Source organism: Littorina saxatilis, linkage group LG4, assembly GCF_037325665.1.
Source record: "Littorina saxatilis isolate snail1 linkage group LG4, US_GU_Lsax_2.0, whole genome shotgun sequence".
NCBI classification, from domain to species: domain Eukaryota; kingdom Metazoa; phylum Mollusca; class Gastropoda; order Littorinimorpha; family Littorinidae; genus Littorina; species Littorina saxatilis.
The window spans coordinates 61,096,974-61,121,368 of record NC_090248.1 but is presented as its reverse complement, the minus strand read 5'-3'; the positions used below and the strand labels follow the sequence as shown (position 1 = coordinate 61,121,368).

Below are 24,395 nucleotides of genomic sequence, written 5' to 3'. Positions count from 1 at the left end.
TTGCAGTAACTCTTTCCAGTATCAAGTGTTTACTTTAGTCTGCTGAAAATAAAAGATATATATATATACCCCCGCGGGTTAGAGGGATGAATTTACCCGATGCTCCCCAGCATGTCGTAAGAGGCGACTAACGGATTCTGTTTCTCTTTTTACCCTTGTTAAGTGTTTCTTGTATAGAATATAGTCAATTTTTGTAAAGATTTTAGTCAAGCAGTATGTAAGAAATGTTAAGTCCTTTGTACTGGAAACTTACATTCTCCCAGTAAGGTAATACATTGTACTACGTTGCAAGCCCCTGGAGCAAATTCTTGATTAGTGCTTTTGTGAACAAGAAACAATTGACAAGTGGCTCTATCCCATCTCCCCCCTTTCCCCGTCGCGATATAACCTTCGTGGTTGAAAACGACGTTAAACACCAAATAAAGAAATAAAGAAAGAAAGTTGCAAGCCCTTGGAGCAATTTTTTGATTACATAATTTAGTGCTTTTGTGAACAAGAAACAATTAACAAGTGGCTCTATCCCATCTCCCCCCCTTTCCCCGTCGATATAACCTTCATGGTTGAAAACGAGGTTAAACACCAAATAAAGAAAGAAAGAAAAGATATATACATATTCTCCACCATCTTAAGTTTCAAATTAACATTGCACAAGTGTACATTCATACTACTTTCTACATTTTTAGGGTCTATGTGTCAGGAACGTTGTAGTTCCTGTCCACAATGTGTTAAGCTTGTTTTCTATCATAGGAAAACAGAAAATAGGTCACAAACTTCATCAAGGATGTTCAACAGAAAATTTTTCCCAGACACCGACGTCTGCAGAGTAGTCCAAGGGAGAGAATCTCGTCAGCTAATGCGCCGGACGTGTTGGGAGTCGTGTCCCTTGATCCAGTTCAGTTGCCCTTAGATTCATGTCAACAAAAGCGGGGTCTGGGCTTTGACTCGATAACTTTAAAACTTTGGCGCATGCACGACTGACATTATTGACAAAGAAGTGTTGGTACACTGTCAATTCTGCACAATGGCTACGGCTGAGGCTGTACAGGTGAGTCAGTGTTTGTTGTGCCAGCTTACGCGAGTTGCTCAGTGTTCAATGGTTGGGAGTGCGTGCAGTAATACTTGTGCTTGCTTGAAAAGAATGTTTTTGTGCCGCGTTTCGTAAGACATGCTAGGTCAGACCTCTCAGCTTTCCGATTGTTGAGAGAGAGAGAGAGAGAGAGAGAGAGAGAGAGAGAGAGAGAGAGAGAGAGAGAGAGAGAGAGAGAGAGGAGAGAGAGAGAGAGAGAGAGAGAGAGAGAGAGAGAGAGAGAGAGAGAGAGAGAGAGAGAGAGAGAGAGAGAGAGAGACACACACACACACCGTCACACACACACACACACACACACACACACACACACACACACACACACACACAGATAAGTAAGGTAAGCAGAAAGACAGACAAATGCACTAAACTACCCACTCACACATTGGTACCCCCCCCTCCCCCCACCCCCCCCCCCTGCTTACACTCACACTTCCTCCCCAAACCCCAACTCCACGCCCAGACACACACACACACATACACACACACACACACACATACACACACACACACACACACACACACACACACACACACACTTAACACACAGCGTGATAGAACACCAAGTAACCGTCGGTAACATCAGCACGGTTTAAGTATTCTATTTAAACGGCGTGAAACCTCAGAAGAATGAAAATATCATACATTTTAGGATTACATCGTTGTTCTTATAACAATTTAAAAAAAACATCTTATTGAATCGCAAGAAGCGCATGCGTATACGAATCCTCATCAACACTATCCCAATACCCAATGGCTTTTATGCTATGTGGGGGCGTATTCGATTTTGTTGACGAGTGCTGGAGACCATGGGTTCGAATCTCGGCTGAGCCTGATGGGACAAGGGTGCAGATTTGTTCTAATTTCCCATGTCTTTTTCTTCTTCTTCTTCTTCTTCTTCTTCTTCTTCTTCTTCTTCTTCTTCTTCTTCTTCTTCTTCTTCTTCTTCTTCTTCTTCTTCTTCTTCTTCTTCTTCTTCTTCTTCTTCTTCTTCTTCTTCTTCTTCTTCTTCTTCGTTCATGGGCTTAGACTCCCACGTTCAGTGTTTTTAGCACGAGTGGATTTACGTGTATGACCGTTTTTACCCTGCCATTCAGGCAGCATACGCCGATTTCGGTGGAGGCATGCTGGGAGAGAGAGAGAGAGAGAGAGAGAGAGAGAGAGAGAGAGAGAGAGAGAGAGAGAGAGAGAGAGAGAGAGAGAGAGAGAGAGAGAGAGAGAGATTAACGATTAACGAGTTTATTGCATTTAGGCAACATGCCCCTTGCAATGGGGGGAAAAACGTGGCAAAAACAACGTCAAGGACAAACATAAATGTAATACTGGTGGACTATCTAGTCCATCAGAAAAAGTAATTGTGATGTTATATAATATGTACATTACAATGACGGCCATAGCCGGTTAAATAGTGTAGTTAAGTTGTCGCCTTTTCTGCTATTGTTCAGGATTTGCAATCAGCTCTTGTCTAAGTTTTAAACAATCAAAAATAAATGATGCCAGCATTTCCTGATTTTCAATATTCATTAAGTTGACAAAATTTCTAGCTCTCAAACAATTATTGAATAGAATGTTTAAAGAAAACTGTTGTCTTATATTTGAATAGGCTTGGCAGGCGAAGATGAAATGAATTTCATCCTCCTCCGCCAGACCACACAAGGGACATAATTCCAATCGTCTATTTACATTGTATCTGTGCCTGTTGCAATATAAGTCGTTTATGCCAACTCTAAATCGGACCAGAACGTCTCTATAACGTCTAATATGCAAACTTGATAAGTAATGTTCATACTGTAAAATAGTTTTGAAGCTTCGATAGGTCACAAATCGTTCACTATCAAATAACTTTGCATGCCAGTCTTGTTGATAGCAATCGAGCAAACGCTGCTTAAGCATCTTCAAAAAGCCAGTTTTATTACCGACCTGCTGCTCAATCCAAGAATAGCCAAAACCCAGGCGAAACACATGGTTTTTAATGTCACTAGCCCAAGTCTTAATCCCTCTTTCCTCTAAACGTTTAAGATGATCGTAAATTGCTCTTGGAATTCTATGGGAAGGCATTTCTAATAGTTTTAGCCAGTATTTAATTGCTTTCATAAGGGAATTAATAAAAAGTGGGTGTCTGCCCAATTCACCATATATCATGGTATTAGGCGTTTTCTGACTCACTGATAAGAGTTTCTTGCATGCATACATTTGGACCCGTTCAATTTCCGCAATTTCTTTTACACCCCATATTTCGGACGCATACAAAAGAGCAGGCTGAACTTGGAGGTCGAACAAACGCAAAAATACTTTTATATCATTACATTCTATTCTCCATAATGCCCGTAAAATATCCATCACTTTTTTCTTTGCTCGTGCAGCGATTTGCTCCATTGCTGTACATATTGAAAGTTTAGTTGTCAGTGTAAAGCCTAAGTAAGTGTAAGAGTTAACCACTTCTAGTAGATCACCGTTTAAATACCATTTCTCACGCGCTGCTAGGTAGCCTCCCTTGCGGAATACCATCACTTTAGTCTTACTAAGGTTGACTGACAGTCCCAGTCTACCGGAGGCCCTAGCAAGCACATTTAACTGGTTCTGCAGGCCAACAACCGTGTGTGAAACAAGGGCTAAATCATCTGCAAATAGCAAAGCGAAAATTTCTTCTATTAGGTTAGATAAAGTGATGCCATGTCTTCCGTCTCTTTTTAATTCTTCAGCAACCTCGTTAACAAATAGGGCAAAAATTTTCGGTGACAATAAACAGCCTTGTTTCAGACCGATTGGTGATCCAAAGAACTCTGTATAGTCCTGACCAGCTCTGACGCAGCAGAGAACATTTTCATACATGCTCTTTAAAATTTTAAGCATTTTTCTAGACAATCCTTTCCGGCATAAGCATGCCCATAGCTTGTTTCTATTAATAGAATCGAATGCCCGACGGTAATCTATGAAAGCAACAAAAACCTTTTTATTTTGCGCTAAACTTTTCTGGATTATAGTGTAAAGTGAGAAAATGTGATCAACAGTCGAGTATCCGGCTCTAAAGCCTGCTTGTTCTTCTACAATTTGTTCAGTTTCTTCCATCCACTGCGTCAGCCGCTTGTTCAAAATGTGCGTGAATATTTTACTGACAACACTAACAAGAGAAACACCTCTATAATTTCCCGGATCGTCTGTGTCCCCTTTTTTGAAAATAGGCACAAGAGAGAGAGAGAGAGAGAGAGAGAGAGAGAGACACACGCACACACATACACACACACACCGTGACACACACACACACCGTGACACATACACCGTGACACACACACACACACACACACACACACACACACACACACACACACACACACACACACACACACAGAGAGATAAGCTAAGCAGAAAGACAGACACATACACTCAACTACTGATCCACTCAGACATTGGTATTATGTCATCGATGAGTTGGTGGGTAAAGTACACTAACATATCCAGCATGCGTGCCCCGAAAACGGAGTGTGGCTGTCTGATAACTGGGAGAAGATCGGTACGTTCATACACGTAAAAAGCCCATACGAGTGAACGTCAGTGAGACCTGCATCCAATGAATACAGAAGAAAATTAAGAAGAAAACGACGATTCTTGGTCTTCTTCTTGTTCTTAATAATAATAACTGGGCATTTCTAAGTGCCTTCTTCTTCTTCTTCTGCGTTCGTGGTCTGAAACTCCCACGTACACTCGTGTTTTTTGCACGAGTGGAATTTTACGTGTATGACCGTTTTTTACCCCGCCATTTAGGCAGCCATACGCCGTTTTCGGAGGAAGCATGCTGGGTATTTTCGTGTTTCTATAACCCACCGAACTCTACATGGATTACAGGATCTTTTTCGTGCGCACTTGGTCTTGTGCTTGCGTGTACACACGGGGGTGTTCGGACACCGAGGAGAGTCTGCACACAAAGTTGACTCTGAGAAATAAATCTCTCGCCGAACGAGGGGACGAACTCGATCACGCTGACAGCGGCCAACTGGATACAAATTTTATCCAGGGCGCTACCGACTGAGCTACATCCCCGCCCCTTCTAAGTGCCTAACCTATGGTTTTAGGCCCTTTACAAAAGAACATATACAGAATAGAACAATTAAATGTACAACCTACATAAGACAATTAACCACACGGACAAAAATCACCACATGGACTGTTCACACAATATTCATATATGTTTTGCACACTATATAAACACACATTCTTCTTCTTGTTCTTCTCGTTCTCTTTGTTCTTGTTCTTCTTGTTCGTGTTCTTCTCGTGTTCTTCTTGTTTCTGTTGTTCTTCGTTGTACTTCTTTTTGTTCTTCAGTCCAGTTCTTGTCCTTGTTTTTGTTTCTGCATAACAGAGCCTGCAGGATGAGTTCCGCAAGGTGATGGACCAGGCTAAGACGACCCAAACAAGCCTGCAGCAGCTGCGCAGCGCCAAGAAGGAGGCTGACGTCACCAAGCGACGTCAGGAGGTGCTCAAAAGTCTTAAGACAGTGCAGACTTCCATGGAACAGGTAGGATGTAAACTCGTGTGTTTGTAGCTACTACAAGAACAAGAACAAATACTTTATTGTCCGTTAAAAAAAGTCAGAAGTCAGAAGTCAAAAGTCAGAAGTCAGAAGTCAGAAGTCAGAAGTCAAAAGTCAAAAGTCAGAAGTCAGAAGTCAGAAGTCAGAAGTCAAAAGTCAAAAGTCAAAAGTCAAAAGTCAAAAGTCAGAAGTCAGAAGTCAAAAGTCAAAAGTCAAAAGTCAAAAGTCAAAAGTCAAAAGTCAGAAGTCAGAATGTAAACACAGGGTCCATTGCGAAAGGGTACGTCGAGGTAGGAAATAACCATTCTCACTGCCACCAACTGAGAAGGTTATTTCCCTTTGACCATTAATAAGTCACTCTTAATCTTAATCCACCAATAACTCCCTAACCGTGTGTTTGACTGGTCTCAATTTTTGTAAGGACCGTCTCAGGAATGTATAGAACCTGTTCACCAAGTTTGGTGACGATCGGTCCGTTCATTCTTGAGATCTATATGCGAACACAAACACACAAACACACAAACAAACAAACAAACACATCCAGTGAAACCTATACACACCCCTATACCGGGGGTGTAACAAACAAACAAACACATCGAGCGAATCCTATACACACCCCTATACCGGGGGTGTAATAAGCCACGTGGACTATGTCACAACTGTGTTTGTACTCATGTGCTGGTAAATGTGTGTCTTTATGAGGACATGCCAAACAAGGAGGCATGAGGTAGAGGGTCACCATGGGGGGGGGGGGGGGGGGGGGGGGGGGGTGGGGGGGGGTGGGGGGGGGGGGGGTCTGTGCACGTGCACGTTGAGGCCAAAAGTGCCATGCACGGTGATCCACGGTGCACGTTACGAAAAAGCTCCATGCACGGTGAACGCCGGACCTCTGTGCACGGTGCACGCTACGAGAATTTCCCCATTCCCATGCACGTTACGTCCAAAAAGCCCATTCCCGGTGCATGTGGTAAAGCATCGCCCCCCTCGATCGAGGTATAGCAAAATGTAAGGATCTGAGAAGCAAAGGGAAGTAAGCGCTATAAACGCATACGACATGTGCAACTGGAGTGTTATGTTATGTAAGGTCAAAAAAAAAAATAGGTGTGGTTACGGTAACATAGCCCCCAAAAAAATAGGGTAGGAAGGTAGACAATCACTTTTTTTTTAAAACCTTTTTTTTCTAATGTGTACACATTAAACCTACTTGACAGGGAAATAAGTGTGCGACTCGGGCGATTTTGCTTTCATTGCGTTTTCTGCACTCGGTTTTTTTTGTTGTTTTTTTTGTTTTGACAAATGTAATAAAAAGTTATAGGGTCGGCCCCTAAAAATAGGGTAGGTCGGGTTACCGTAACCACACCTATTTTTTTTTTAGGCCTTATGTTATATGAAGTCTTATATCGCGCGCGTATCTCCAGACTCGGACTCAAGGCGCAGGGATCTATTTATGCCGTGTGAGATGGAATTTTTTACACAATACATCACGCATTCACATCGACCAGCAGATCGCAGCCATTTCGGCGCATATCCTACTTTTCACGGCCTATTATTCCAAGTCACACGGGTATTTTGGTGGACATTTTTTAATCTATGCCTATACAATTTTGCCAGGAAAGACCCTTTTGTCAATCGTGGGATCTTTAACGTGCACACCCCAATGTAGTGTGTGAGAGTTAGGCAGAACCAGTTTCATGGCACCTGAGAGAATAACACAAATTAAAAAAACAACAACAACAACTTTCAGCCTCTTTCATGTCCTGGTCTATTTTTGACTTTATCACCAGGAAATGCCAAACCAGGAGTCATCAGGTAGACGGTGGACCCCCCCCCCCCCCCCACCCTTTAGACTCCCCAATTTAAGACCTTGCTTTATCAGCTTTTCTGTTAACACCGTCCTTCCTTTTACTGTCTTTCGTTATAATGATTATGTAACGTTTATTAGGTTATTAATAGATTTGGTTTATTTAGACGAATTGTTCAGCCGTTACCGCCTTACATTGAAATGTCCATGCAGGAACACCACAATAACTTGAGCTTCTAGCTTGTTGCTGTTACCTGTGTATTTTGTATACATGTCATGATTGTAACTTTTGTTAAAATAAACTTATGTTTAAACCAACACCGTCTGTAAATTGACCTTCACTTAAATTGACCTTCACTTAAATTGACCTTCACTTAAATTGACCTTCACTTAAATTGACCTTCACTGAAAGACTCCTTCCTTGTCAAGACCTATTTTTCTCACATTTTTGAAAAGTCTTAAAAGGGGGGTTCTATTTTGGTCACATGTAAACTATTTTTCCACTGTCGAATCCTCCCTGCATAGTGTGATGACAGTGTTTATTGTACTGTTTGTTCCTAGCTGCAGCACGACATGCATTGTGTGATGGCAGTGTTTATTGTACCGGTTGTTCCTAGCTGCAACACGACATGCATTGTGTGATGACAGTCTTTATTGTACTGTTTGTTCCTAGCTGCAACACGACATTGCATTGTGTGATGACAGTCTTTATTGTACCGGTTGTTCCTAGCTGCAACACGACATGCATTGTGTGATGGCAGTCTTTATTGTACCGGTTGTTCCTAGCTGCAAAACGACATGCATTGTGTGATGACAGTCTTTATTGTACCGGTTGTTCATAGCTGCAACACGACATGCATTGTGTGATGACAGTCTTTATTGTACCGGTTGTTCATAGCTGCAACACGACATGCATTGTGTGATGACAGTCTTTATTGTACCGGTTGTTCATAGCTGCAAAACGACATGCATTGTGTGATGACAGTCTTTATTGTACCGGTTGTTCCTAGCTGCAAAACGACATGCATTGTGTGATGACAGTCTTTATTGTACCGGTTGTTCATAGCTGCAAAACGACATGCATTGTGTGATGCCAGTCTTTATTGTACCGGTTGTTCGTAGCTGCAAAACGACATGCATTGTGTGATGACAGTCTTTATTGTACTGTTTGTTCCTAGCTGCAACACGACATGCATTGTGTGATGACAGTCTTTATTGAACCGGTTGTTGCTAGCTGCAACACGACATTGCATTGTGTGATGACAGTCTTTATTGTACCGGTTGTTCCTAGCTGCAACACGACATGCATTGTGTGATGACAGTCTTTATTGTACCGGTTGTTCATAGCTGCAACACGACATTGCATTGTGTTATGACAGTCTTTATTGTACCGGTTGTTCCTAGCTGCAACACGACATGCATTGTGTGATGGCAGTCTTTATTGTACCGGTTGTTCCTAGCTGCAAAACGACATGCATTGTGTGATGACAGTCTTTATTGTACCGGTTGTTCATAGCTGCAACACGACATGCATTGTGTGATGACAGTCTTTATTGTACCGGTTGTTCATAGCTGCAACACGACATGCATTGTGTGATGACAGTCTTTATTGTACCGGTTGTTCATAGCTGCAAAACGACATGCATTGTGTGATGACAGTCTTTATTGTACCGGTTGTTCATAGCTGCAAAACGACATGCATTGTGTGATGACAGTCTTTATTGTACCGGTTGTTCATAGCTGCAAAACGACATGCATTGTGTGATGACAGTCTTTATTGTACCGGTTGTTCATAGCTGCAAAACGACATGCATTGTGTGATGACAGTCTTTATTGTACTGTTTGTTCCTAGCTGCAACACGACATGCATTGTGTGATGACAGTCTTTATTGTACCGGTTGTTCCTAGCTGCAACACGACATGCATTGTGTGATGACAGTCTTTATTGTACCGGTTGTTCCTAGCTGCAGCACGACATGCAATGTGTGATGACAGTCTTTATTGTACCGGTTGTTCCTAGCTGCAACACGACATGCATTGTGTGATGACAGTCTTTATTGTACCGGTTGTTCCTAGCTGCAGCACGACATGCATTGATTGATGACAGTCTTTATTGTACCGGTTGTTCCTAGCTGCAACACGACATGCATTGTGTGATGACAGTCTTTATTGTACCGGTTGTTCATAGCTGCAACACGACATGCATTGTGTGATGACAGTCTTTATTGTACCGGTTGTTCATAGCTGCAACACGACATGCATTGTGTGATGACAGTCTTTATTGTACCCGTTGTTCATAGCTGCAAAACGACATGCATTGTGTGATGACAGTCTTTATTGTACCGGTTGTTCCTAGCTGCAAAACGACATGCATTGTGTGATGACAGTCTTTATTGTACGAATACGAATACGAATACGAATACTTTATTATCTCATACAGAGAAATTTCAGTGTGGTGCACATTAAAAGACAAAACAAATAATAAGACAACAGATAAAAATACCATACGAAGCATACTACACTCGCGCACGCATATGTACACTAACAGGAATAGTAACATGATTCCAAATAGGTTAATTGCCGTCAGCTTTAGCTAAAAATTTACCGCTAAAAACTATCATTATCACAGGACTAGATATGTCATTGAACAATATTTATCACAGGACTAGTCATTCGAGGGTTATCACACTCAGCATAAGGGTGCACATCAAAGAATATAAAAAATATTCATCACAGTTATCAGTGCATTGTACCGGTTGTTCATAGCTGCAAAACGACATGCATTATGTGATGACAGTCTTTATTGTACCGGTTGTTCCTAGCTGCAAAACGACATGCATTGTGTGATGACAGTCTTTATTGTACCGGTTGTTCATAGCTGCAAAACGACATGCATTGTGTGATGACAGTCTTTATTGTACTGTTTGTTCCTAGCTGCAAAACGACATGCATTGTGTGATGACAGTCTTTATTGTACCGGTTGTTCCTAGCTGCAACACGACATGCATTGTGTGATGACAGTCTTTATTGTACCGGTTGTTCCTAGCTGCAACACGACATGCAGGAGAGCGAGGTAGGCCTGGAGGAGGCGCTGGGACTCAGGGAGGAACAGCCCCAGCACGAGGACACACCTCAACAGAAACAGGAGGAAAAGAAAGGGATCCAGCCCATCGGCATCGTCAAGTATGTCACCAGCTTTCTGTCTCTGTCTGGATCTATCTATCTGACTGTCTGTCTGTCTCTGTCTGGATCTATCTATCTGACTGTCTGTCTGTCTCTTTGCTTAACACGTGTGTGTGTGTGTGTGTGTGTGTGTGTGTGTGTGTGTGTGTGTGTGTGTGTGTGTGTGTGTGTGTGTGTGTGTGTGTGTGTGTGTAATACCAAGCATGATGCATCCCCCCAAATCGGCGTAAATTAAAAATGCAACCAACTCGTGCAAAAACAGACGATTTAACGTTGGAGTTTCGGCCCATGAACACAGAAGAAGAAGAAGAAGAAGAAGAAGAAGAAGAAGAAGTCCAAAGCTACGACTGCATCGTTTGTGAGTAAATCGCAGCTCAGAGTCGATCGTTTTCGAAAATTCCACCGTGTAACCAGTCAAATCTGAAGAAAATCGTACCGTGCTACCGTATTTTTTGTTTGTTTGTTTGCTTAAAGGTGGTCGTCTACATTTTTGCTTTTTTTCAATAATCTTATGGATAGATTTCGATACAAAATTATGTCAAATGATAAATGAACCGTGGGGAAAAAAGTTATAGAAAAAAGAAATATGTAAAAAAAGATTTTATTTTTGGGTAGCGTGACAATATTTTGTTTTCTGTTTGCTGAGAACATGTGCTTTGCCTAAAAATACTGACCAATCAAATTCATGTCACTATGCTTACAGCAACAGTTTGACACTGGAGCGCTGTCCACGCTTTTTTTAAACGCACGAAATGCACGGGATTTGAGAGGAGTTTTGCGCTTGGCATTTTCCAAATAAGGATAACCTACTATGAGTACTACGCTGGAATACTACAATGAATTTTCAAACGGCTACACTGGCTTCGTCTTTCCTGATCGAAAGGGGGTGTATTGTTGATATTTGTAGATAATAGACTCTGCATTTTAATGGTCAAATGGCGATTTCGGTATAAAAATGTAGACAAGGACCTTTAACGCCCAGCCGACCACGAAGGGCCATATCAGGGCGGTGCTGCTTTGACATATAACGTGCGCCACACACAAGACAGAAGTCGCAGCACAGGCTTCATGTCTCACCCAGTCACATTATTCTGACACCGGACCAACCAGTCCTAGCACTAACCCCATAATGCCAGACGCCAGGCGGAGCAGCCACTAGATTGCCAATTTTAAAGTCTTAGGTATGACCCGGCCGGGGTTCGAACCCACGACCTCCCGATCACGGGGCGGACGCCTTACCACTAGGCCAACCGTGCCGTGCTACCGTAGCTTAACCGCAATTCTTCTCTGGCTCCAGGCGTTTAAGTCAGTGCTTGTTGTTGACTGTGTCAGGACACGGAAACTGACCCCGCAGCAGCAGGAGACGCTGTACGAGCTGAAGGCCAGTCGCATGGGGGCCATGCAGTCCCAGAACCAGGCGCTGAAGCGAGAGCTGCTGCTGACCCAGAGGAAGAAACACATGCTGGACGCTCGTTACGCCATGACGCAGTCCTTCTCGGGGTCAGAAACGCTACGAGCTGCACACGCTCTGGAGGCCAAGCTGAGAGGAGGTGAGTCGTATCAGCAGAATAGGTTAGTGGAGTTTTAGTGGAAGAGCTTGGTGGCATTGTAGGGTGAGAGAGAGAGGGGGTGAGAGAGAGAGGGGGGAGAGAGAGAGGGGGGAGAGAGAGAGAGAGAGAGAGAGGAGAGAGAGAGAGAGAGAGAGAGAGAGAGAGAGAGAGAGAGAGAGAGAGAGAGCTACAAACAGACATCATACAGACAGACAGACAGACAGACAGACAGACAGAGATTGTGTGTGTGTTGTGGCGTGATGCGTGTATGCATGCTTGTGTGCAGTTCATGAACACGTCCATGGATTTATCGCATGTAAATGTTCTGTGTCATTGTATGTGTGTAATTAACCTTGGAAGGTTTAAACTTCTTGAAGTTTACCACAAAAAAACACCCACATCTATTATAACCAAAGTCTGCATTCTCACTTCAGTTTACAAGGAGTTTCTCAGTATCTGGAAATTGAGAGAGGCAATTCCTTACCCTTTAAAATCTGTCAGATAATGGACATTTTACATCCTACGAAACCAAATACAGAAGATTGTATATATCATGAAATCAAGTGAAGAAAATTCCCTATCACTTAAAATCGGATTAAGAAGACTACCTGCCCCATTGAATCAAAGAACTCTCGTCAATTAGTGCCTGCGCACACTGGGGCTCTCAAAATTGAAGTAATCACCCTTTTTGTAACCAGTTCTGAACTCAAATTAGTATATAACTACACTAGTTGAAAATGTAGCACTTTGTAAACACTAGTGTTCAAATGTGCTAGCTTTTATTTCTACTATATCACACTGTGCTGAAAACTAGTTATACAAAGGGTGATCAAAAGTGGAACACTTCATTTTAGAGTGTGACTTTGTTCCAGCCAACCTGAAGGTCAAGGGACTGGAAGACGAATTACGCAAGTCCCAGCAGATGTCGCTGCGGTACCGCGAGCTGTACGAGGACAGTCAGCGCCAGAACGAGGCAGAGAACGCCTCCAGAGACAGACAGAGACGCAGCAAGTCGGCCCCCAAGCACAATGACGTCATGCGCGCCATCACTCCCAAACCAGCCCCACTCAAAGAACAAAGCTTTATTGGACCCAACACCAACGTCAATGACGTCGTCAGGAAAAATGAGGTATGCAAGCTTATCAAAAACATTATTGCGACAAATGTCGCACCCAAATTAAAGCATAAATTCCCGTGTCATTTCATTCAAATTTTCTATGCCAGTTAAGGTCGTTCACTTGACTATCTGGATCAGCTTTTACAGGGATGACGTGACCGCCGCTCAAAATCGTCCTGACAAAAACGGAAGTGACCAATTGTGACCCTCCACCACGAAATGAGTCGCATGTCACCTTTGCATGATTTTCATATTTTTACATTTTCCCAAAGAGTTTTTTATGCTCTATCCAGTGGTGAAAACCGTTTTAGAAAAGAGCAAAAACTGTTTGAGTTATAAGCCTGTGACTAAGGTGACCCTCACACTGTTACCAGACACTCCCCGGACTTATATTAAGCCTAGCGCAGAACCGCGCGAGGTGACATGCGACTCATTTCGTGGTGGAGGGTCACAATTAAAAATCGACGAAAAATCACTATTGGCAAAACTTTGCAACTTTTACATGCGAGAAGAAAGTCAAATCAATTATCTACCAAAACATGTTGTTTTGTCTAGCTAGCCTACGTATTTCGTGTGCTATGGTATTCCTACTGATGCAGGTGTCAATCGCATGAGCGGGTAAAAAACGGGAGTTTTTGCGTCAATTTTGAGGGGTTTCATGACAAAAAGCGCTGTATTTCAGCGATGACTAGGTGGATTTGAAACTTTCAGAATATTTTGCCAAATAGACGTTCTCCCAGTAAATGTGGATTGTTACACGTATTCGTTCTGCTGTTATGGCAAGACCCGGGAACAGTTTCTAAACTAGTCATAGGATTGTTCACTTGTGTCCAGAAATGCTGAAGAATATATATACAAGCAAAGAAAACAACAGTTACATGTTTATATACGTTCAAGGTGAAGTAAGAACACGTGTTATAAATGTACTTAAAATGCATTGCATAGGGAAAAATGCAAGTTTCTTTAATTTGAGAGTGCAGTGAGGGAGAGAGAGCTTTCTTGTGCTTGTGCCCTTCATAAAATGCTTTTGTTCGTTGACTGAATCTTTTCAAGTGTTGATGATTTTTGAAATAGACTAATATTGTTGAAGTCTTCGCTGTCTAATAAAGTGATACTGTGTGCTTGTTGCAGTGCTTGCTGGAGGAGAACGATGTCCAGAAGCGAGAGATTCAGCGCTTGAAGCGAGACAACGCCGAGCTTATCCTCATCGCCAAGACCTCCTCTACGGACCGCGACACCGTCCTGGTCAGTTGAACCCGCTTTTGTGTCCTGTAGATTTGATCAAATGTTTTGTTGTGGTAATGTAACGTGTCATGTGTGTGCTTTGTGTAATGATATTGAGTGAGTGAGTGAGTAAGTGTGTGTGTGTGTGTGTGTGTGTGTGTGTGTGTGTGTATGTATGTGTGTGTGTGTGTGTGTGTGAGAGAGAGAGAAAGAGAGAGAGAGAGTGAGTGAGTGAGTGAGTGAGAGTGTGAGTGAGTGAGTGAGTGAGAGAGAGAGTGAGTGAGAGAGTGAGTGAGAGAGTGAGTGAGTGAGAGAGTGAGTGAGTGAATGAGTGCGTGCGTGCGTACATGTGTGCGTGCGTGAGTGAGTGAGTGAGTGAGTGAGTGAGTGAGTGAGTGAGTGAGTGAGTGAGAGAGAGAGACAATCAAGGACTTTTTAAGCTCGTTCGTTTCATTGACCCGAAGAAAAATTTCGTTTCTTACCGAAAGAAGACAGAACTTGACCAGAATTGTACGAAATAGCATCGGTGATTAGGAAGGAAGAAGAAAACTGAAGAGAAAACACTGTGAATGTATCTGGAGTAAGACAGAGAGAGAAATAAGAGGGCTTTGTCCTGTTAGCCAATTTGTTACACCCCCGGTATAGGGGTGTGTATAGGATACACTCGATGTGTTTGTTTGGGTGTGTGTTTGTGGTCGCATATAGATCTCAAGAATGAACGGACCGATCGTCACCAAACTTGGTGAACAGGTTTTATACATTCCTGAGACGGTCCTTACAAAAATTGGGACCAGTCAAACACACGGTTAGGGAGTTATTGGTGGATTAAGATTCTACAAGCACTTATAGAGACACATATTAATGGTCAAAGGGAAATAACCTTCTCAGTTAGTGGCAGTGAGAATGGTTATTTCCCTTTGACCAACGGGGGTGTTTTTCTCTTGTTATTTGTACTTTTGCAGGCACGTCTCGGCACAAGTGAGACGGCAAGGCAAGACGTACTGAAGCGCTATCATAAGCTGAAGAATGAGGTAAGAGTTGAGAGCGAAAGAGAGAGAGAGAGAGAGAGAGAGAGAGAGAGAGAGAGAGAGAGAGAGAGAGAGAGAGAGCGAGAGCGAGAGCGAGAGATAGAGAGGGAGAGAGAGGGGGTGAGGAATAGAGAGAGACTCGAGAGAGAGAGAGAGAGAGAAAGAGAGAGAGAGGGAGAGCGAGAGAGAGAGAGGGAGAGAGAGGGAGAGCGAGAGAGAGAGAGAGAGAGAGAGAGAGAGGGAGAGGGAGAGGGAGAGAGAGGGGGTGAGAAAGAGAGAGAGAGTAGAGAGAGTAAAGAGAGAGAGAGAGGGAGAGAGAGAGAGAGAGAGAGTAGAGAGAGAGAGAGAGTAGAGAGAGTAGAGAGAGAAGAGAGAGAGAGTAGAGAGAGAGAGAGAGAGAGTAGAGAGAGAGTAGAGAGAGCGAGAGAGAGAGAGAGTAGAGAGAGAGAGAGAGAGTAGAGAGAAAGAGAGAGAGAGAGAGTAGAGAGAGAGAGGCAGAGTAGAGAGAGAGAGAGAGAGAGAGAGAGAGAGAGAGAGAGAGAGAGAGAGAGAGAGAGAGAGAGTAGAGAGAGTAGAGAGAGAGAGAGAGAGAGAGAGAGAGAGCGAGAGAGAGAGAGAGCGAGAGAGAGAGTAGAGAGAGAGAGAGAGTAGAGAGAGAGGGGGAGAGAGAGAAAAAGAGAGACGGGGGAGTGAGAGAGGTAATATACAGAAAGACAAACAGACACACACAATAACACACGCAGACACGGACACACACATACAGACACTGACAGAGACAGAGACAGAGACAGAGACCCTGACACACCACACAGACACAAACACGCGCGCGCGCGCGCAGGCGGATACAAAACAATAACAACAACAACAACAACAAGAGCAACAACAAAACCAACAAAAAGATACACATTAATACATCAAGCCTATGAAATACGTGGAAGTAAAACTCGAACCACGACACTAACTCTGTGTTCTTCACCCCGCAGCATTCACGGGTGTCTCGCAGCTTCACGCGACAGGCCGCGGAGTGGATCGACTCCAAGAAGCAACACCAACACTACGGCACCCAGGGACGCTGGGACGAGGTCAGTACAGTGCAACCCCGCTTTTAAGATCCACACCCCCCCCCTACCGAATTTAAGACTTCCTTCCTTATAAGACCTTGTCTTCTCAGATTTTTTGTTCAAAACCTCTGTAAATTTACCCCCATTTTAAGACTGCTTCGTTTTCAAGACCTGATTTTCTGGGAATTTTTGGTTTCCCTGTCACTTCTTCGTTTAAATCTTGTCCCTTTAATATGCCTGTATGCCTTGGCAAGGTCCGCTGGAATGTTAGCTATTGCGTTACTACTAACGAGAGCTGAATGGCCTTAGAGTTAGCAAAGAGGGCAGAAGCTGCTTCTACCCTCTTTAGAGTTAGTGTCAAATGTTCACGCTTTGGATCAATGCTGAGACTTTATTGCTGTTAATTACAAGTTTCCGATTTTTAATGACCAAACTCACTCATTATTTTTTAAGCCACCAAGCTGAAATGCAATACCAAACCCCGGCCTTCGTCGAAGATTGCTTTGCCAAAATTTCAATCAATTTAATTGAAAAACAAGAGGCGAAGCCTTCAAGGCTCACGTAAGAAATAGACAAACAGTAACACAAACTCAATCACTCCGTCACACATACACACCCACACACACAGTAAGCTTAGGTGACACTGTGCAAGAAAGAGAGACACTAGATCTAGATCTGTCTGTCTGCATGTAGCCTACTTACAGGGACACGACTGCCAAATAGTCTCGGCCCGCTCAAAATAACAATGACCGAGACCACACACACCACGCGAGAGAGAAAGACTACAGGGAGGCATGCCGTCATGATGCATTAATTGACGTCAAACACTTTTGACCGTGACGTAATCTTATGCGAGCTTTATCCATAGTCTTGGATAACCACTCACACATAGACTCGGAAATGTTAAAGTTTCTACCACAGACATACACACACACGCACGCACGCACACACACACACACACACACACACACACACACACACGCACAAACGCACAGACAGACAAAGTTACGATCGCATAGGCTACACTTCGTGAGCCAATAAGGGTGTGACAGTGCCGCCTCAACTTTTACAAAAAGCCGGATATGACGTCATCAAAGGTATTTATCGAAAAAAGGAAAAAAACGTCCGGGGATATCATACCCAGGAACTCTCATGTCAAATTTCATAAAGATCGGCCCGGTAGTTTAGTCTGAATCGCTCTACACACACACACACACACAGACACACACACACACACACACACACACACACACACACACACACACACACACACACACACACACACACACACACACACACACACACACACACATACACCACACCCTCGTCTCGATTCCTCCCCTACGTTAAAACATTTAGTCAAAACTTGACTAAATGTAAAAAAGATATGTAATTTTTTTTATCGTGACGTTATAGGACTCTGGCATGAGCTGTTACCTGTACCTGACCAGTCACTGCTTGTTGTCTGTCTGTAGCTTCGTCCCGTGGAGCCTCACGGATCCAGAGAGCGGTTCTTCGAGCACTCGCAGCAAAACCAGGACTCCCTGCCGCGACAGATGTACCCCGTGGAGAGCTACGGTGGAGCATCCAAGGCCTGATCTCATCATAAAACTTAGTTTTTGTTGTTGGCCAGAATGCAGGGTCGAGGTGCACGAGAAAGTTATCAACCGGGTGGGAGTCAGCTGCGGTGCACGAGAAAGTTATCAACCGGGTGGTAGTCAGCTGCGGTGCACGATAAAGTTATCAACCGGGTGGGAGTCAGCCGCGGTGCCGGACTGGTTGAAGTTGCGATTTTTTCTGATTTCAACGAATCAGACCCCGCGGTTTGTTCTCACTCACTTTTGCTTCGAACACCTAAGCCCAGGAGTCGAGTTTAGAGGCTGCAGTCCGGGATAACCTGCATTGAGGGTACCGTTTATCCTGGACGTAAGTCTCTTAACTCGACTCTTGCATATCGGCCCTTCTGTGTTTATCTCTGGGCCCACTTCTTCAAACGTAGACTCTAGTCATTTCTACGTGTAAGCTTACGAATGTCGGCTGTTCTCACGCGAAAGTGGTTAGTTGGGCGGGAACCAAGCGCTGGGTCCGATTGGTTGAAATTGAGATTTGTGCGAGAAATCAAGCAATCCGACCAAGCACTTGGGTCCTTTCCAGCTTGACGATTTCTCATGCATACCACCCCATGTCGCTTTTCAGCTTTGTCTTCCGGGGATCTCACCCGTCCATCTTGCACTTCGTTTTATTAATCATTTTACATTGGCAATGTACATAGAAGATTTTTTAAAGCTAAAGTGTAATGCATGTAAGAATGAACGTATCAACATTTACCGGGAAAATAACATTGTTTCTTTTGATCTCAGACAAAGAAGGGAATAACTGCTGATAAGGTCATGGAAACCATAGTTACCTCAGTTACATATTGTCTAGTATTTTTTTTATTTATTCAATCTTCAATGCTCATTCCAGCTTTGATTTGTTTATTTTGCATGACTTTTTTTCTATCTCTGTCTGTGTATTCTGCTACTGTGTTATGCTTCGTCCGGGCCAACATAGTTGAGTTCTGGACAAGTAGAATTTTAGAGCAAGACTCTTTTTATAGACGTTGCTTCAGTGTTCTGTAACCATTCTAAGCACGATTTTATTAGAAATGTATTGAACCGAATTTTATTTTAGTATAGAAATGGCTGTTTTGAGATGACTGTTTTAACAAAAATAAAATGAATCTTTCACTTATCCCCAGATGCTTGAATGTAATTCTTAACAAGCATACTAAGGATGTAATACTAGCTGGAACTATAAAGGGTGACAAATAGTTTTATATAAAAATGGAGAAAAATGCAGGCTTATTGTACAAGTGGGGATGTGCCTTTGATTATGACTTGTGGTTGAATTGTGCATTTATGGTTATACCGCTCATCTTTGGTATTATGGTGCTCATTACTCAACAACCTTCATTGAGAGTTTACCTGTAGTTCATTACATCTTTCGTTCGCCTTTGCTCAATGATTCTGGAATAATTCTTGATTTTGTTTGTTTGCTCAAATCTGCATAAGTGATATCTAACAACTCCTCTTTTAGGACGCATGCAGCACAAATCGTAATGACTTGCTTGCTGTTCGACTTTCGATGTTCAGTGCAAGGCATCGGTTGTGCAATGTCACACTGAAAAGACGTCATTCAGTATAATCTAAACGTCAGCATGACAGAGTCAGGTCATGGGACTGGCATTCATGAACTTTTAAGGAATAAAGTAGTTCGATGGGTTAAGAAACACGAAAATACCCAGCATGCTTCCCCCGAAATCGGCATATGCTGCCTGAATTGCGGGGTAATAAAGGTCATGCATACATGTGAAAATCCACTCGTACAAGAACATGAGTGAACGTAGGAGTTTCAGCCCATTAACGAAGAAGAAGAAGAAGGAATGAAGCTGGATTTATGTTCAATCCGAGTCAACTTTTAATTACATTCGCTGTGTTTGTGCTTTGTCTGAGACATGTCAGAACCAAATGAGGCAGCGCACTAATAACAAGATGGACGAAACAAAGGGACGTTAGTCGCGCTCAGAACACAGACGACATGACTGTTCTCCAAGATGGCTGTTCGACAAGAGTAAGTGAGAGTTATACGGACACTATCGTTTTGCCACGTGAGAGAAGAAAGGGAAGTAAGCGCTCTAAATGCATACAGCATGTGTAATAGAGTAAGTGTTATTCGGAACCAGTCTCCTGGCACCTGAGAGAATAACAAGCATTGAAATGAACAAGCGATTTTCATCCCCCAAAAAAAAGAAAGAAAAAAAAAGAATGAACAAGTCGCGTAAGGCGAAATAACAACATTTAGTCAAGCTGTCGAACTCACAGAATGAAACTGAACGCACTGCATTTTTCACCAAGACCACATACTCGTAGTTTCGTCAGTCCACCGCTCGTGGCAAAGGCAGTGAAATCGACAAGCCATGCAGAATAGCGCGGTAGTGGTCGCGCTGAGCAGGATAACACGCTTTTCTGTATGTCTATTCTTTTTAGCTTACTGAGTTTGTTTTTAATCTAAACATATCATATCTATATGTTTTTGGAATCAGGGACCGACAAGGAATAAGATGAATGTTTTTAAATCGATTTCGGAAAATTAATTTTAATTATAATTTTCATATTCTTAATTTTCAGAGCTTGTTTGTAATCCAAATATAACATATGTATATGTTTTTGGAAATCCGAAAATGACGAAGAATAAGATAAAATTATTTTTGGATCGTTTAATAAAAAATTGTTTTAATTACAAGTCTCCGATTTTTAATGACCAAACTCATTTATTAGTTTTTAAGCCACCAAGCTGAAATGCAATACCAAAGTCCGGCCTTTGTCGAAGATTGCTTTGCCAAAATTTCAATCAATTTGATTGAAAAATGAGGGTGTGACAGTGCCGCCTCAACTTTTACAAAAAGCCGGATATGACGTCATCAAATGTATTTATCGAAAAAATGAAAAAAAATGTCCGGGGATATCATACCCAGGAACTCTCCTTTAAAATTTCATAAAGATCGGTCCAGTAGTTTTGTCTGAATCGCTCTACACACACACACGCACATACAGACAGACAGACACACACACACAGACACACATACATCACGAACCTCGTCTCGATTCCCCCTCTATGTTAAAACATTTAGTCAAAACTTGAATAAATGTAAAAAGGAGACTAGTCCCGAATTACTCTCACCAACTCCATAACACATGTCGTATGCATTTACAGCGCTTACTTCCCTTTGTTTATGAAATCTCTAAACAGCGCTCTGACTCACTTGTTTAAGATTATTACGTGAGCGAACAATAAACATTGAAATGAACAAACGACTTTCATTCTCTTAGAAAAAAATATATTTTGTGTGTGTGTCAATGTTTGTTATTTTCCGAGTCACGTGCTGGGAGATATGGGTTCCCCCTTACGCTCACTTTGGCTACTCTTGCTCATCAGTCTTGCTGTTTGTGTGCAGAGCGCTAACGACAAAATTGTTTATAAGATCTTTGTGGCTCTACAGTTTTGTTTATTAGGGTGTGTAAAATAATACTAAACGGCTAACATAGGAGAAGAAGTTGGTAATCGTAGGTAGTAGCTGATAATGTGTATTGCATTTATTAATATTTTCAATTGTCTTCCATTAAATTTAATGTTGTATTTCAAGACAAGAAATGTACACGTACTCGTGTCTGTTACATATTTATGTGTGTGTGTGTGTGTGTGTGTGTGTGTGTGTGTGTGTGTGTGTGTGGTGTGTGTGTGTATTATGAGTGTGTGTGTGTGTGTTTGTGTGTTTGTGTGTGTGTGTGTGTGTGTGAGTGTGTGTGTGTGTGTGTGTGTGTGAGTGTGTGTGTGTGTGTTTGTGTGTGTGTGAGTGTGTGTGTGTGAGTGTGTGTGTGTGTGTGTGTGTGTGTGTGTGTGTGTGTGTGTGTGAACAAGTAAAGACCTGTTCAGTTGGCCATTGACACACACGTACTCTCTATACGTGTACCTCTCTCTGTCTCTCTATCTGTTTTTCTCACTCTCTCTATTTCTTTCTCTGTCCGCTTCATTTCCCTATCTTTGTCACTCTGTTTCTTTCTCACTCTTCCTTCATCTTTTCTCTGTCTCTCCTTCCATTTCCAGAATTGATCATCTTCCACTTCAAGGTGAAGGTCAACTGAACAGTTACCTACGACAGTCACTGTTTTCAATTGCTTCGTGCGTCTCTGTTTTGATTATCTGCTAGAGGAAGTAGATATCAGCACAATATTAATTCTGGCTTTCATTTTCATTTAATATTTTGCAAGATACCTACTTCAGAACAGATAATCAAAACCAAACATACGTACACGGGTACTCGTGTACATAAGAACTGAGACCAACTGTTGCGGTGATAGCCTCCTCACTACCAGGTTCCAATTACAGTAGTCACAAGATGTACCGTAATCGGAAAAAAACTTAATTACTTTATTCATTAGCGACTATCACGTGTTGATCCAGTTCTACACAGTGAGCTTTATATCAAAGGACAGTGCAGTTTCTTGGGAACACAACGGTACCAACATCAAGAGTACTAGCCAAGAAACAAAGACGCACAAAGCAATTGAAAAGTGCGACTGTCGTTTGCATCAGTTTCCTTTACCTCCACATTGAAAGACAGCTTCAACCCGGATATTGACTTTGCACGGCTACAATCAACGCAACGTGGTAATGTGTAAAGCAACTGTAAATGTTTACCATCACAGACACACTTCACAGGTGTGAGTAGCCTACACTACGCAGCACGTGCAAAGCGTATAATGACCTGTTTTTATCACCTCCCTCTCACACCAGTCCCGAGTTTCCGTCTGCATTTTTTTCTCCTCATCGAACTTGAACGCTTTTTAACGGTACTGACGGGGTCCACATGGCTGGATTTTGATTACCGGAGATTTCACGTCTTTCAGTTTTAGGGCGTCGTGGGACCCTTTCTTCTCAGTAATAGGGCGTCGTGGGACCCTCTCTTCTCAGTTTTAGGGCGTCGTGGGACCCTTTCTTCTCAGTAATAGGGCGTCGTGGGACCCTCTCTTCTGAAGTGTAGTGCGTCCCGGGACCCACTCTTCTAAGTTTTAGTGCGATGTAGGACTCCTACATGAATGTTTAGTACGTGTTTTGGGCTTATATCGTGTATATGACGAAGGGTCGCGCGCGCGCGCGCGCGAGTGTGTGTGTGTGTGTGTGTGTGTGTGTGTGTATGTGTGTGTGTGTGTGTGTGTATGTGTGTGTTCAAGGCAACTTCGCGTTTTGAACCGCTAACGTCAATGTGCAAATGCAGACTCTTTTAGCATGCCCACTGCAGCTCTCAGCCACATGAGGAAAGCTAGCCTACCTGAGCAGCCTCATCAGCCTAACGACACAGTCTGGGCGGGAGCACGGCTGGGGAATTATAACCAGACGTTGTGGATCGGTTTTCCCTGCGTCCCTATCGGCTTCTTCCCGCCGCCCGTGCGTCACGTGCATAGGCGCTGGATAGTGTGTGTGTGTGTGTGTGTGTGTGTGTGCGCGCGTGCGTTCGTGCGTGCGTGTGTGTGTGTGTGTGCGGGTGCCGGTGTGTGTGTGTGTGTGTGTGTGTGCGTGCGTGCGTGTGTGTGTGCGCGCGCGCGAGCACTCGTGAGAATGAGATTGCTAGACATAGGGGATCGGTTTACCTTGGGTCCATATCAAACTCAACCCACCTGTGTGTCTGCTCGCCAGTCTGACGCCTCGCCTACCTGCTTACCTGCCTTCCTTCATGTCTGCTTGTTTGTCTGTCTGTTTGCCCCTCGATCTGTGTCTCTGCCCGTCTGTCTGCTCTCCTGTCTGTCTGCTCTTTTGCTTGTCTGTATGCTCTCAGAGTCTCATGTCTGTCAAGTTTATCTTTGCGCGTGCTTGCCTGCCTATCTGCATCAGTCTGTTCGTTTTTGCGCCGTATAAGATGAACTGTCAAATTGACGCGCATATTATCTTCACACGCATGGACGCACGCACGCACCTACACAAACCGTGAGAAGAGTGGGTCTAGGGATGCACGCACGCACGCATGCACGCACTGACTGCACACACACACACATACACACACACACGCACACGCACGCACGCACACACACACACACACACATTCGACAGGAACACTGAAACAGACTCCTTGACGTTAGCTCAGGCTTTTGTTGGAAGGTTTATGCCGTATAGTGTAAACTTGACTCCATGAATCAGAATAACACACACAGAAAGCGACCTTTGACTTTAAAATCCGATTTACTTTGTTCCCAATGACCCCCACCCAGCTCTCCCCGAATTA

At 43.2% G+C, this 24,395-nt stretch overlaps 1 protein-coding gene across 1 annotated transcript; it reads left to right on the top strand.

The window, feature by feature from the left end:
• The first annotated feature begins 908 nt into the window (after window positions 1–908).
• On the top strand, window positions 909–21,576 carry LOC138965267 (spindle assembly abnormal protein 6 homolog). The gene is made up of 9 exons (XM_070337386.1): window positions 909–1,045; window positions 5,442–5,597; window positions 10,460–10,596; window positions 11,929–12,146; window positions 13,019–13,275; window positions 14,395–14,508; window positions 15,450–15,518; window positions 16,499–16,597; window positions 18,052–21,576. Exons 1-9 carry the CDS (start codon window positions 1,022–1,024, stop codon window positions 18,172–18,174), a joined length of 1,197 nt encoding a protein of 398 aa, XP_070193487.1. The 5' UTR covers window positions 909–1,021; the 3' UTR covers window positions 18,175–21,576.
• Window positions 21,577–24,395: the final 2,819 nt, after the last annotated feature.